Genomic DNA, 15,935 nt, shown 5'->3' with positions numbered 1-15,935 from the left:
TCTGCTTATGGGCCCATTATACAAATGAGATCTGTGCTAGCTTTCAGCTTTACACTTTCAACTGATACGGTGACACAAACAAAATGCATTCTGTTATGGTAAACATTTAATGTGTTTTCTGAACTGGGCATGCAAATAAAAAAACTCAGGGATTTTAAAAGGAGGCAGTAATTAACTGTGAAAACTGTACAAGCTAATACTTAAATAGGATAGAAAAGTATTGCCTTATTACACCTGTGGTGCTGTGCAGTGCATAATATGTAAAGAAAGAAGGAGCCAAAGTATTCTTATTGAGAAAAACAACAGCAAATTTGAGGCATAAATCGTGCAAACAAATTCATGCAAGCAATTTCATTTTAAAGCTTAATGTACCTGCTCATTTTAACAGTATAAAACAAGAAGATTACCACTGGCACTGCACTAGAGAACATTGAACAAAAACACTTTGAATCTAATTACAGACTCTATAATATTAAAAAAGATATTTACGGTGCAGTATAGAAGTACTGGTACTTTGGCAATTTTCAAGATGGTGATGTGAATCACTGGTTTCTGGAGAAAATGGAAATACTGTACACAATGAATGACATGAGAGTGCCAAGTGATTGAAAGTTTACACTTTTGCATGCTTTGACATTTCATTTGAAGATAAATTGTCTATCCATCCCATTTTGTAACATATAAAGTTCATTCTCATGCATACCCACACTCACTCATACTGGGCTGATTTAGAGTTGACAGTTAAGCTAACACATCTTTGAGAGAGTACATAAATGACAGATACGGACAGAACAAGTAGCCAGTGCCTTGGTCATGCCATCCAATTAGCTCTCTTCAGATGTGTTCCATTTTCATATGTGAAACTGCAATACAAATACAGGCGTATCTGTATCATTTGTAATCCTCCAATATTTGAAAACATTTAAAGGCTCTGAATACTTTAAATAGTACTGCATGAAAAGAAATCCAAGAAAAAGGTAGAATACACTTTTCAGAGTTGGATAAAGCTTTCACAAACCGCTTACAAGTAAGAGCTTAATATGTATAATTTCATCATACCATATTGCCCCCTGCCCAACCCAAACCCATTTATTCAAGGTGTGTTGGGGAAATAACTTAAGAGATATATAACTTACTTGGCCAAGTTTGGATAAAAGTGAGAAGAAAATTATCTTTGTGACATCAAAGCTTACTACAGATGACAACTTTATTGAAGTATTTTCTCTTCAAATTATAAATTGGTTAGGATTACAGATCAATTGCACATTCTCTTTTAACTGCAAAATGAATTTGATAAAAGCAGATTATATTGATGTAAATAAAGCATTTTTTTGGCTTCCTAAAAGACACAAGCATCTGATCTCCAAAGAGCAAATCTGGAACTGAACTTGAATTAAAACTTTTCTCACTCACTTTTACCACTTACAAGCACTTAACGGCTTTTCTAAAAGGTTTTATATGAAGAAACAAAAATCATAATGAATTAATAAGCAAACTGTTATCTGACTATATGCAAGGTTTCAAAAGTTGGAAGGACTGATAACCATTAAAGATCTGGTCACTCCCAGGAAAGACTGACACATATATATCTCAGCAGTAACCAGTGGTAAAAATGCTGGCAAAGGCAACGTTCCTATCAATTACAGGACACAGATGGACAGGCTCCATGCTGCTGACCTTGGATCAAGGCAACTTGTGAAAGGCCTTCTGCTTACACTCCACAACCTGTATCTACAGCAATGCAATGCCAGGTTGCACACAGCTGATGTGGTTGCATCTGTCTTGAAGAACACAAGCTGTTGTGCAGGTATGACACTGGCATGCCTCCTCTCCTGACATTAACCTCACAGACCACCTTTGCGATGCCCTGGGTTGCACCATCCAGAGATGTCACCCTCTGGCTGTAGATGGTCACCAAGTTTGTCAGAATTGAGAGAACATGACTGCAAGAGACAGTGACCCACAATACTGAAGAAATGCAAGAAGACTGTTAATGTTCACAGTTTTACTTTCAAGTTATCATTCTGATGTATTGTTATTTCAGTAACGAACGATAAGATTTCAGTACGAAGAGTCACTCCATAATATTTATTTTCCTAACCACTTAGTTTAATTAATATGCCACATTGGGTGGAACCTACCCTGGTAGAACCGGATATGAGGCAGGGTGCAATTCACAGGGACCAGTATGGATTCACCAATTTACCTAACCATCCCTACTTCTCTGGGGATTTAGAAAAACAATCCACACAGACATGGGCAGAATGTGAAAACTCCACACAGAAGCCGTTCACACACAGGATTCAGAATACCTGAATGTCCACTGCAGTACTGGGATTCTACGGTATTATTTTCTGGGTTTTTTTAACAGTTTTCCCACATTTAGCAAGTGTATCAAACAAATAACTTGTCATTTTTTCACTGTATGCTTACTCACTGTAATGCAAAGTCATGGCAGATCAGTTTTTCAGTTATTTATTTTTGTTATGCTTTCTTCCTCCTCTCAAATTCATTCTCCAAGGAGTTTCTGTATTCACTTGTTGTATGAGACCGCTAACTTGAATTGGTTGTATAATATCCATCCATCCATCCATCCTCTTCCGCTTATCCGGAGTCGGGTTGCGGGGGTAGCAGCTTAAGCAGAGAGGCCCAGACTTCCCTCTCCCCGGCCACTTCTTCCAGCTCTTCCGGGAAAATCCCAAGGCGTTCCCAGGCCAGCCGGGAGACATAGCCCTTCCAGCGTGTCCTGGGTCTTCCCCAGGGCCTCCTCCCGGTTGGACGTGCCCGGAACACCTCACCAGGGAGGCGTCCAGGAGGCATCCTGATCAGATGCCCGAGCCACCTCATCTGACCTCTCTCGATGCGGAGGAGCAGCGGCTGTACTCTGAGCCCCTCCCGGATGACTGAGCTTCTCACCCTATCTTTAAGGGATACAGTTTGCACCCAAGGCAAACTGGTCCTAGGTGAGGGATGAGACAAAGAGCGGTTCAACAAACCTCTGATGAAGAACAAAAACCTTGGACGATGTTTTCCCTTGCCCGGACGTGAGTCACCAGGGCCCCCCTCTGAAACCAGCCCTGGAGGTGGGGCTCGATGGCGAGTGCCTGGTGGCCGGGCCTGCACCCATGGGGCTTGGACGGACATAGCCCGAATAGGTAATGTGGGTCCTCCTTCCCATGGGCTCACCACCTATGGTAGGGGCCAAGGAGGTTGGGTGCAGTGTGAGTTGGGTGGTGGCCGAAGGCGGGGACCTTGGCGGTCTGATCCTCGGTTGTATAATAGTTTTGTAAAATAAAAAAAACAAGACACCGTCTCATGTTACTAACAAACATTCACTTTTACCACTTCATTTCAGCTTTGTATTTTAATAATTATCAGCAGACAATGGCATAACAACTTCACAACTTTAAGGAACTGAATTTAACTCAAAGCACAGTACACCATCTCTCCTGTCCTGTATACACTCATCAAGCATGTGCTACTTCTCTCAGAGTACTCTGGTTCCTTCCCACATCTAAAAGAAATGTACTTTAGATTAATGGGACATTAATTAGTCCAGTTGGAGTGCAGGTATGTGCATGAATGTCTGTTACAATTAATTGGTGTTTCATCTATAGCTGGATGCTGCTGAAGTTCACTTTGACTCCCTGTGATCCTCTAAAGCAAAGTGTGGTTTCAATAAATCCATGGATGTTGGAGTACCTAACAATCCATACACACCGCCCCAAGAACCAAGAACCATCTTCTATGTGTAGAATTTGCAAGGTCTTCTTATGTTTATATGTGTTTTCTTGGGTTACACTTTCATACTCAAACATAAGAATGTTGTGTTTACTAGAAATTCTGAGTTGGTTCAGCACAAGTGAGTGTGAATGTGCCCTGTAAATTAACTGCATTAACATCGAGGAATGGTTCCTGCTTTTTACTGTACAGTTAGGTCCATAAATATTTGGACAGAGACAACTTTTTTCTAATTTTGGTTATGTACATTACCACAATGAATTTTAAATGAAACAACTCAGGTGCAGTTGAAGTGCAGACTTTCAGCTTTAATTCAGTAGGGTGAACAAAACGATTGCATAAAAATGTGAGGCAACTAAAGCATTTTTTTAACACAATCCCTTCATTTCAGGGGCTCAAAAGTAATTGTACAATTACTCAAAGGCTATTTCATGGGCAGGTGTGGGCAAGTCCGTCTTTATGTCATTATCAATTAAGCAGATAAAAGGCCTGGAGTTGATCTGAGGTGCTTGCAAGTGGAAGATTTTGCTGTGAACAGACAACATGCGGTCAAAGGAGCTCTCCATGCAGGTGAAAGAAGCCATCCTTAAGCTGCGAAAACAGGAAAAAAACCATCCGAGAAATTGCTACAATATTACGAGTGGCAAAATCTACAGTTTGGTACATCCTGAGAAAGAAAGCAAGCACTGGTGAACTCAGCAATGCAAAAAGACCTGGACACCCACGGAAGACAACAGTGATGGATGATTGCAGAATCATTTCCATGGTGAAGAGAAACCCCTTCACAACAGCCAACCAAGTGAACAACACTCTCCAGGGGATAGGAGTATCGATATCCAAGTCTACCATAAAGAGAAGACTGCATGAAAGTAAATACAGGGGGTGCACTGCAAGGTGCAAGACACTCATAAGCCTCAAGAATAGAAAGGATAGATTGCATTTCACTTGTTGAAGACTAAACTTCGGACAGAAAGCCTCACAAACAAACAGCAACTGAAAGCCACTGCAGTAAAGGCCTGGAAGAGCATTAAAAAGGAGGAAACCCAGCAGCTGGTGATGTCAATGAGTTTAACACTTCAGGCTGTCATTGCCAGCAAAGGGTTTTCAACCAGGTAGTGAACATGAACATTTTATTTCCAGTTATTTAATTTGTCCAATTACTTTTGAGCCCCTGAAATAAAGGGATTGTGTTAAAAAAATACTTTAGTTCCCTCATATTTTTATGCAATCTTTTTGTTCAACCCACTGAATTACAGCCGAAAGTCTGCACTTCAACTGCATCCGAGTTGTTTCATTTAAAATTCATTGTGGTAATGTACAGAACCAAAATTTGAAAAAAGTTGTCTCTGTCCAAATATTTATGGACCTAACTGTATATCAAGTCGTGCTTTTCTAACCTTTGGCAGCTTTTGACGCTGGAATGGAAAAATTGGAAGCGTGCTCCTCTCGACTTTCTCGTATACTGAGATAGAGGAAAAGGTCATTAGAACCACTTGCAGTTGCGCGATATTTCTCAAATATCATAGCTCTTTGTTTCTCATCATAACTAATTGATAATAATCGATACACAATCATTTATCTCTGTTTATAAACAAACTTTGTTTTAAAATGTTTTTTCGCACTTGGCGAGGTCGAAAACTGAGGTGGATATTTTTCATGATTACATAAGCATTACCTAGATTACAAGCAAAGTAAAAAGAGTTATAGTCACCTAAAAACATAGAAAAAGTGTTAGTATTATATAATATTTGTTGCAATAAATTGCTATAGGTAAAACTGCATTTAGCTATATTTAATTATTAAAAAAAAATCATAAAATTAAATGCATTACCAGGAGCATGACTGGGATGTAGCAGCTTATTGTTCTCATTGCATCTTTATATTTACAAGGCATGTTCAATGTTTGCACGTTATTATTAAACTGCTAATCTATAAATTAAGACAAAATTAATAATAGTTATTGAAAGAATGTGTTATATTGAATAGTTTTTTTTTTAATATCGTGTACACATTTATATTTCCATGATACAAAAATTTCAGATGGTTGTTTAAATATTTTTCTCAAATTTCATATCTGTTTGCTTTTTATCATTATAAAGAACTACACAAAATTGTAATCATCTATATGTAATTATAACCATGGTTTACTGGACAATTTGTTGAAGTATTCAGTTTGAAGTGGCTCAAAAGTTGATAGAATTTCTTATTTATAATATAAAGCAGGTGTGCCAAGTTTCATTGACCTACGTCAAAGCGTTTCGAGTTATCTTCTTTACACACAGACTGTCATAATATCAAAAATGGTATTTTCAGACTCGGGATGGTCTAAAGCGTCAAGATTCATCAAAATCTCGAGGCCAAATTTTTTCATGATTCCTATACTTTCTCTTAGGTTATGTATGGTTATCTTGGAGAAAGTAAAAAAAAAAAAAAGGAAAAATTAATTTTATTAATTAATAATAAAATAATTAGAAATACTGAATGGGATATCACATTTTCAGATACAGTCTATTTTTTTAAAAATACTAAAAAAGGAAAACCACTGCAGTGAGGAATAAACATGCAAGTGTAATAATATACTCATTATTTCAGAATAGGAAAAGCATCTGGTATTTCTCGATATAAATATATCTACAGGGTTAATTGTTTTTATGATAATTATTTGTCAAAAACAAGCAGAACGATGGAGAGAGGAATTCAGTGTGATCTATTTTTTACTTTAAAGATATACCTCTTTTTTACTTTAATATTTGTTTCATGTTTTGATCTTTTAATTATTCATAAAAGGCTGCTAAATTCTTTCAACCATACATCAGCAAGGAATCCATGTGATGTGGCTTTAAAGAACCATTAATATTGTTCCTGAAGTTTTCTCTGGGCAATCTTTGTTGCTGTAGCAAAAAAAATATAATACAATGGATTTTTGTAAAACATTTTCTTCTGTCAGATATAAAAATATAAACAGAGGGGCTCAGAAAATTTGTATCATATGTTAACACAGCTGAATCTGTTTCAGTCATACAGATTAGGTTTTGCAGTATTTATAATTGCATATTGAAGGTGCTAAAGAATTTTGTTAAACCAAGATACACATCACTATACAGAGTACAGGTCCACAGTTTTCTTCACTTTATTATTCTTATAAATCTATGTAAATGTCATGCAACCTAAGACATTTCTCTGGATAAGATACAATTCCTGCGAGGTTTGCTGGGATTATTCTTTGCATTTGAACCTTCAATGAATTGCCAGAGGCAGAAAAATGTGCCTTTGTAGGTAATGTAAAATCAGCCATAAGACAGACTCAAAGCCTTGTACATATTAATTCTAACAAAAGACACAATGCTTATTATTAAAGAAAAGCACAGTTATTTATGCAAATTTGCACTAAATTAGGGTTTGCCAAGCACAGTTCAAAATTTCACACCGCAACTTAAGGTTTTCATTCTAACCAAATTAATTAATCAAGTGTCAATTCTTGCTTGCTATTTTGTTGTTTCAGCATTTAATATGCCCTTGTAGGAATTCCCGTAAGTTACTGATCAGAATTTACAAAAGTCTTTGTGCTTAGTTAACAAGAAAGGATGTGCTTTCCGGGGGATACCAGTCAATTTTAATCTCTCTTATTTCTTACACAATGTCAGTTAGTACAGCAGCATTTTGAGGATGAGCTCAAAGAAATCAACACAACTGAACTAGAGTGTTTCACTTAGGGCACAATATTAATGCACTGATGCTGGCAATTTATTAACTCTGATTTTTTTTTATGAAAATAATTAAAAGTAAATTAACACTTTGTGTAGGCTAATTGTTAAAAATCAAAAATAAATTAATAAACCAGGTTACCAAGAGTCCCATATGCAAAAAAGCTATGACAACATGATATTAAGTGCTACATTTCCTATACCCTTTTCTCGAATACGGTATAACGAAAACAATTCATTCGTGAATTTAACTCAGTTACTTTATAAGAAACAGGGTAACTAATTAAACAAGACGTGAACTGAAGGTTGGGATTTGTCTGGTTATTTAAACAGCAGCCACAGTGGTACTCCCAAGAAAGAGATTGAGATTTACTGCAATTAAACTTTGTGAAATTTAATACAGTCTTATACACTGTATATAAAAGACTTGGGACAAAACAAACTATCACCTGATGAAACATCATGATAAGAATATATTTCCAATATTAAAGTCTTTCATTAAGTCATCATAAAATGTCTATTCAATTCAAGGCAAAATTAAATGAAACGTTAAGCTTCCAATGCCATCCACCTATGCACAATTCTGCATACCCAATTGTATGTTCGTCTTGCTCTCTTTTCCAGGCTGTCCTGCAGATGTTCACCCACGCCTCCCTTCTTGCCAAACTCTTCCACAATCAATCTGCTCTGCTCCAGTTCAGAGGCTGAGACAATTGGCTCCAAGGTCCGTAAATACAGCTGTAACGTTTGTTTCAGAGGTGGAACAGGTTGGATGGGCACTGTACTTAACCATCTTCTCTGCACCTGAAAAAAACAAGAAATTACTTTGGGTTAATTAAGATTGATTTCTCACAACAAACATCCACTTCTTTGGGTTTCTCTGCCTTTTGGCTGCTTATCCATTAATAGCGCTATTGTACACAAGAAATCCATCCATCCATTATCCAACCCACTATATCCTAACTACAGGGTCTGCTGGAGCCAATCCCAGCCAACACAAGGCGCAAGGCAGGGAACAAACCCTGGGCAGGGTGCCAGCCCACTGCAGGGCACACACACCCACACACCAAGCACACTCTAGGGACAATTTAGAATCGCCAATGCACCTAACCTGCATGTCTTTGGACTGTGGGAGGAAACCGGAGTACCCGGAGGAAACCCACACAGACACGGGGAGAACATGCAAACTCCACGCAGGGCAGACCCAGGAAGCAAACCCAGGCCTCCTAACTGGCGGAAGCGCTACCCACTGCGCCACCGTGCCGCCCCACAAGAAATTCAAGAGGAAAAATATCCAAGAGTTGTGATTTCAGTGACCTTTACACAGATGCACTTGAAAAGATTAAATACAGTCATATGAAAAAGTTTGGGACACCCTCTTAATTATTTGGATTTTTGTTTATTATTGGCTGAGCTTTCAAAGTACCAACTTCCTTTTGATATATGACATGCCTTATGGAAACAGTAGTATTTCAGCAGTGACATTAAGCTTATTGGATTAATAGAAAATATGCATCATAACAAAATTAGACAGGTGCATAAATTTGGGCACCTCAACAGAGATATTACATCAGTACTTAGTTGAGCCTCCTTTTGCAAATATAACAGCCTCTAGACACCTCCTATAGCCTTTGAAGAGTGTCTGGATTCTGGATGGAGGTATTTTTTGACCATTCCTCCCTACAAATTCTCTCCAGTTCAGTTAAATTTGATGGCTGGCGAGCATGGACAGCCTGCTTCAAATCATCCCATAGATTTTCAATGATATTCAAGTCAGGGGACTGTGACGGCCATTCCAGAATATTGTACTTCTCCCTTTGCATGAATGCCTTTGTAGATTTCGAACTGTGTTTTGGGTCATTCTCTTGTTGGAATATCCAACCCCTGCGTAACTTCAACTTTGTAACTGATGCATGAACATTATCATTAAGAATTTGTTGATATTGGGTTGAATTGATCCGAACCTCGACAAGGACCTTTAACAAGGGCTCCAGTCCCTGAACTAGCCACACAGACCCACAGCATGATGGAACCTCCACCAAATTTGACAGTAGGTCAAATTTTCATCTCATAAGTCCAAAGCACTTTGTTCCAAAATGAATCTGGCTTGTCTAAATGAGCATTTGCATATAACAAGCGACTCTGTTTGTGGCATGAGTGCAGAAAGGGCTTCTTTCTTATCACCCTGCCATACAGATGTTCTTTGTGCAAATTGCGCTTAATTGTAGAACATTGTACAGATCCACCATCTGCAGCAAGATGTTCTTGCAGGTCTTTGGAGGTGATCTGTGGGTTGTCTGTAACCATTCTCACAATCCTGCGCATATGCTACTCCTGTATCTTTCTTGGCCTGCCAGACCTGGGTTTAACAGAAACTATGTCTGTGGCCTTCCATTTCCTAATTACATTCCTTAGAGTTGAAACTGACAGTTTAAACCTCTGAGATAGTTTTTTGTAGCCTTCCCCTTAACCATGATACTCAACAATCTTTGTTTTCAGATCTTTTAAGAGTTGCTTTGAGGATCCCATGCTGTCACTCTTCAGAGGAAAGTCAAAGGGAAGCACAACTTGCTTCTGACCACCTTAAATACCTTTTCTCATGATTGGACACACCTGTCTATGAAGTTCAAGGCTTAACGAGCTAATTCAACCAATTTGGTGTTGCGAGTAATCAGTACTGAGCAGTTACATGCATTCAAATCAGCAAAATTTCAAGGGGACACACATTTTTGCACAGCCAGTTTTTCACATTTAATTTCATACAACTAAATATTGCTTCACTAAAAACCTTTGTTCAGAAAACACTCCAGTACTCAGATGTTCCTAGGAAATGAAAGACATACCACTGTTATCTTTTTTGTTGAAAGTAGAGTAAATTATTATGCAGGATGAGAGAAGTTCCCAAACGTTTTCATATGGTGCACATAGTATTTCAATAACAGCTTACTTTACCTAATATTTTAAAAGAATAAAATAGTACAGACTCAAAGAAATTGTGCCTTTCCCAGCAGCCTTGAATGGAAGACAGAAAACAACTCACATTACCACTGTTTTCTCAAAGACCAATTTAATGTCAAATAACCTAAAACAAGACTTGAGAGGAAATGGCAGACACTGGAAACACCAAGGGCAAGCATTGAGAGAAACAATACATAACCTGTAGTCAAACCGAAATCCCTGAAACTGTGAGGCAACTGCAGCTTGAACCCCCCATTCTGCTGGTTAAAGATGAGTCAGTTTAGGCAAAGACCATCTAAAGGAAAAAATCAATGGGCTACTACAACAGGGTAAAACAAGTTTGTCCTAAATGGCATTAAGCAATTTGTAAATTGATTCTGTTTAAACCAAATTACACAGGTATAAATAAGTCATATACAGTACAGGACAGATTCTGTAATGAAGATTCACCCCTTATGGTAGCATTCAAGAAGCAGTATCTAAGTGGTACATCGGTTTTGCCCACTACTGACACAAACTTGAACACAAATTACAACAGAACAACGTGAATGAAGTTTGGAGCAAGATGAGGACTACTACTGGCTACATGTGGACTGTAAAATCTGCAGAGGAAAGGAACAAGGGCAGAGTTAATGAAATGAAACAGTTCTTCAACAGATTTAACTTTCTTTTCAGTTGTGCCCTCCCCTAATGCTGCTGCTAGCCTCCTCTGTGTGCAACCCGAGAAGGTTCCGGAATCCCAACTGCTATCTCTACCCTGTAAGACCTTCCCCTATAATGACATAACATCTGTGATCTCCAGTCCTTTTCCACTTCCTGTATTTTAAGCAGAGATAGACTTATCTTTGCTGGTTCAGTTGAGAGAAACTCTGCTTCAAGTAAGCTGCAGGGCCGGACTGAATCAGCCCCAGGGTGCTGAAAACATGTGCCAGCCAGCTCTGTGGGTACCTTTAGCACCTGTTCTACCTTTAAATGAGTTTGCAGTACGTTCCACAGCTGTTTAAAACAAACAAATGGCACTCCAGTGATTCCAAGGATTTCACACTAGTTGCTCTTACTTCATACATCCTGACAACAATTGAGAGGATGTTCCTGCAACATCTCAGATAAGTGGTTTTAGAATATCTTGATCCTCAGGCACATACAGATGTGGAGGATGCTGTGATATACATGCTTCAGAGCTTTTTCCCTCTTGGACAAGGCTGGCACCCGAATCAGAATAATTTTCTTTTACTTTTCCAGTGCCTTTAACATAATTTTGTCTCATCAACCAGGGGAAAAAAAATCAAGGCTATTAATCTTGATGCCCACACAACCTCCTGGATCATGGACTACCTGACCAACAGACATCAATTTGTCGAGTTCAAAACCGTGTGTCAGAAATGGTGATGTGTAATACTAGAAATACCTCATGGAACTGTCCTGTCTAACTTCCTGTTCCTTTACACAATGGACTTCCAGTACAAAAGCAGCGCATAACATCTACAGAAATTCTCATATGACTCCTCTGTCACAGGCTGCACTAATAATGGAAACAAGCCAGAGGACGAGAGGCTTGTGGAGATCTTTGTCCTGTGGTGCACTGAGAACCATTTGCAGCTCAACATAAGCAAGACATAAGCATCTGCAGCTCAACATAAGCAAGACGTAAGAGTTGGTGGGATACTTCCAGTGCGCCAAAAAGCCTCTCAGGCTAGTCACCATTCAGGGAGGAGGATGTGGAAGTGGTGTAGAGCTACAAGTACCTGGCTGCTACATAAACAACAACCTGGACTGGTCTGACAACACAGTGAGGCTGTATAAGAAGAGACAGAGCACACTGTACTTCCTGAGGATATTTAGGTCTTTAGATGTGTGCAACAAGCTGCTGAAGATGTTTTACCCATCCGTAGTATACAGTGTGTTGTTCTATGCAGTGGTCTCCAAGAGAAGAAGCCATTATTGGCTGTAGAATTTCTAATACGTCCGACTGTTTAACTCTTTCAATTCTATGTTGCATCGCTTCTCCATGATCATAAATATAAACATGAACGAATTGTGGTTTCTTCAAAATCAAACTTGTAGTAGCTTTACCTGCTGTGGGACCACAGATTCTCATAGCGTAGGGTCCGGAATCGTGCAAATCTATGTTTTGAGCATTGAATGATGCTTATGCGAACAGATTATTGTAGATTCAGATATTTTGCCTGTAGTGTTTGTGGATTTCACTTTCACCAAACAACAAATCTTTTAATTCTCGTGGATACACCTCTTCACTGGGAAGAAACACTACTTTTCCCTGATGGCAACACGAATTAGACAATCTGTGAGTCTCCGACTTAAACCTTAAAGCCGAACAATATCTACATATCTCTTTTCACTGTTACATTATTTCAAAGAGTAATAATTTCTGTTTGTTAGCGCTAAAGCAATCTTTACTATCAGTTTTTTTAGACTTTCGAATTTTAGTACTTTCATAATCTCTAACCTGCTCTGTGTATTGTGCCAATGTTTTTGAACCTCTTTACAACGTTCTACTTTATCTTCTACTCTTTGTCTTTTATTTCCGACCCCCCTTGGACCTGCTAGGTTTTCAATTCCACTTGGTCTGGGCTGATTAATATTTTCCAAATTTGCACTTAAGATTATTATTGTTCTTTTTTGAATTATTTTCTCTCCAACACTTTTGGGCCTCTTTTCGACGCGAAGAAGAAAGGGCAGCGCTTAGTCATTGACGTGTCATCTAGAACATATAACATTATTGTCCGTGCACTCTTTTTTCTATTGATAACCCTTCATGATGAAATTCTTCAATAAGATTTGGACATAATACGTTTTATTTAATTGGGAACTTAAAGTGAGGGAAACGTTAAAATTTATAAGAGCTGAGAGAGCAGGAACTGGGTCTGTCAAAAGCATTCACATGAATGAGAGGTGAGAATACAGTGTGCGTGGTTGAATATAGTTGAGAGAAGTGCGTGACTTGAAAAAATCTAATGGCCAAAGCCTTATCTCATGGGACTTGAAAAAATCTCTTGAAAAAAGTCTCGTCTCATCCCAGGATTTTTTTTATATAATAGAGAGATGCATTGCTTGATTGTATTATTTGTCCTGCAAGTCTGTATCTTTGTCTTTCATGTTTCTGCTGCCACATGTATATAAATTTCTCCTTGCGATTAAAAGTTTACTAATCAAATCTATTTCTGTCATTTAAAATAATTTACTAGGGTAACAGATCAAAATGTGTTTTCATTAGCTTGGTGATAACAGTACACATCTGAGAAGATCTATGGGCAATGACACTCTGCAGTAAGGATTACATGGTAATGAATGAAAAATAAGGCTAAATCTAAATTACTGCTCAAAATCAAGGATTTAAGCCTAGTCATGTTCCAAAAAAACACAATGATACTGTATATGCCAAATATAGATCGCTAACAGTATATTTCTATTTTAAAAGAACACTTAATGTAATCAGAGAGCAGTAACTTATCACAGGGGCAACGGGAGGAAGACAGAAAACAATGCTGGAAGGTTTGCCAGTTTATACAGCAAGATACATTCAAGCTCACTGAAACTGTGGTAATTTATATTGGCCCATCAACATAAAGTCAGAAGAGAAAACCCCGGAAAACAGGGAGAATATGCATATTACAAACCAGGAATCGCAAGAAGAACCCAGCAGAAGGCTGCATTAAATGACGTGTAACTTTGTTTAATAATGACACAATGTTTTTTTCAGTTAATGAATAATGTAATACAGTAATCCCTCCTCGATCGCGGGGGTTGCGTTCCAGAACCCCCCGCAATAGATGAAAATCCGCAAAAGTAGAAACCATACGTTTGTATGGTTATTTTTATATATTTTAAGCCCTTATAAACTCTCCCACACTGTTAGCATTACTAGAGCCCTCTAGACATGAAATAACACCCTTTAGTCAAAAGTTTAAACTGTGCTCCATGACAAGACAGAGATGACAGTTCTTTCTCACAATTAAAAGAATGCAAACATATCTTCTCTTCAAAGGAGCGCCTTCAGGAGCAGAGAATGTCAGAGAGAGATAAAAGCAAACAATCAAAAAATCAATACGTGCTTTTAAGTATGTCGAAGCACCAGCTGCATTTTGTAGAGGAGCGTCCGCATCCTCTAGGCAAACAGCCTCTGTGCAAACAGCCCCTCTACTCACACCCCCTCTGTCAGGCGCAGAGAATGTCAGAGAGGGTGAGAGACAGAGAAAAGCAAACAATCAAGCAGCGCGCGGGAAGCATATCATATCATTGAGGAGTTTTAGTTAATACATAATACATGCTCTGATTGGGTATCTTCTAAGCCATCCGCCAATAGCGTCCCTTGTATGAAATCAACTGGGCAAACAAACTGAGGAAACATGTACCATAAATTAAAAGACCCATTGTCCGCAGAAATCCATGAACCAGCGAAAAATCCGTGATATATATTTAGATATGCTTACATTTAAAATCCGCGATAGAGTGAAGCCGCGAAAGTCGAAGCGCGATATAGCGAGGGATTACTGTATTACACTAATAAACCATTATTAACAAAATCCAGCAGTACTGCAGAAAGCCACATATCCCTGCAGCATTAGATTGTATTGTGTTGGATGGAGCGCAATGTCTCAGCTACATTCACTTTGTAAATTTAGAAAACAGATATGGTTTTCTACTTGGATATATAACATAGTATTATACAGTACTTTGATTTTTTTATTATACTAATTTCTTTGCATACTGACATCTTCATTGTGTACATGTTAGGTTGACCTGGTCAGATTTTACACTAAAAGCTGCCAGGTCCACAACCTTTCTTCCAGCAAACAATCTAGTAATGAAAATGTATTAAAGGTCTAATTTTCAGTTATTAGATAACAAATTAAAAAAAAAAATCAGTGGGTATATAGGACTAGGTTTACACTAAACTCCTAGGTTTACCTAAACTCAAAACAAATAAAAACCCTAAATAATTAACGCAATTAATTTGCTTTTATTTATTGTCATTGTTTGCTACAGTTTTTTAAATGGCAGTTGTCACTGAAAGCAAAAATTAAAGGATTTGTCATACAGATTATAATAAGGAAGCTTAAAAGCAGTAATATTGGCATCCAAAAAATATTTTACTATACCAGAAGATGAGTAAAAACATAAAATAAAAGCTGTTATACCTGTTCTGATTTTAACAGACCCGGTTTTGTTAAGACCATTTCACATTAGATTTTCAGTCTTAGCCTTCATGTTAATAATTTAGGAAGACCGTGGCAGTCAGCAGCACACTCCTGTGGACATCATCCACTTAGTCTGACATACCCAACCGACTCATTCCAGCTAGTCCACAACTTACCCCAGCAAAATTCAGCAGGTCTGATTTTGTCTTTAGTTGTAGGGGTAGGCTCTGTGTGCATGAGAGCGGTCAACCAATGAATGCTTATAAGAAGATACAGTGTATATAACGCAGTGGTGAGGAATAAAGAACACAGATGTTTTGGGTCTTACAAGTAGTAGATAGGCTTCGCTGTCTGATGTCTTGTTTAACATAGC

At 38.2% G+C, this 15,935-nt stretch overlaps 1 protein-coding gene across 2 annotated transcripts in view; it reads right to left on the bottom strand.

Moving 5' to 3' along the window:
• LOC120539053 (carnitine O-acetyltransferase-like) overlaps positions 1–15,935 on the bottom strand; it is a 43,615-nt gene that overhangs the window by 23,552 nt on the left and 4,128 nt on the right. For both annotated transcript variants that reach the window (XM_039768763.1, XM_039768762.1), the window contains exon 2: positions 8,037–8,249. In XM_039768763.1, the coding sequence (XP_039624697.1) occupies positions 8,037–8,249 (213 nt within the window). The remainder of the gene's footprint in view (positions 1–8,036; positions 8,250–15,935) is intronic.

This window comes from Polypterus senegalus, chromosome 11 (genome assembly GCF_016835505.1).
Source record: "Polypterus senegalus isolate Bchr_013 chromosome 11, ASM1683550v1, whole genome shotgun sequence".
In the NCBI taxonomy this organism is placed as follows: domain Eukaryota; kingdom Metazoa; phylum Chordata; class Cladistia; order Polypteriformes; family Polypteridae; genus Polypterus; species Polypterus senegalus.
This window is presented reverse-complemented; position numbering and strand designations above follow the sequence as displayed.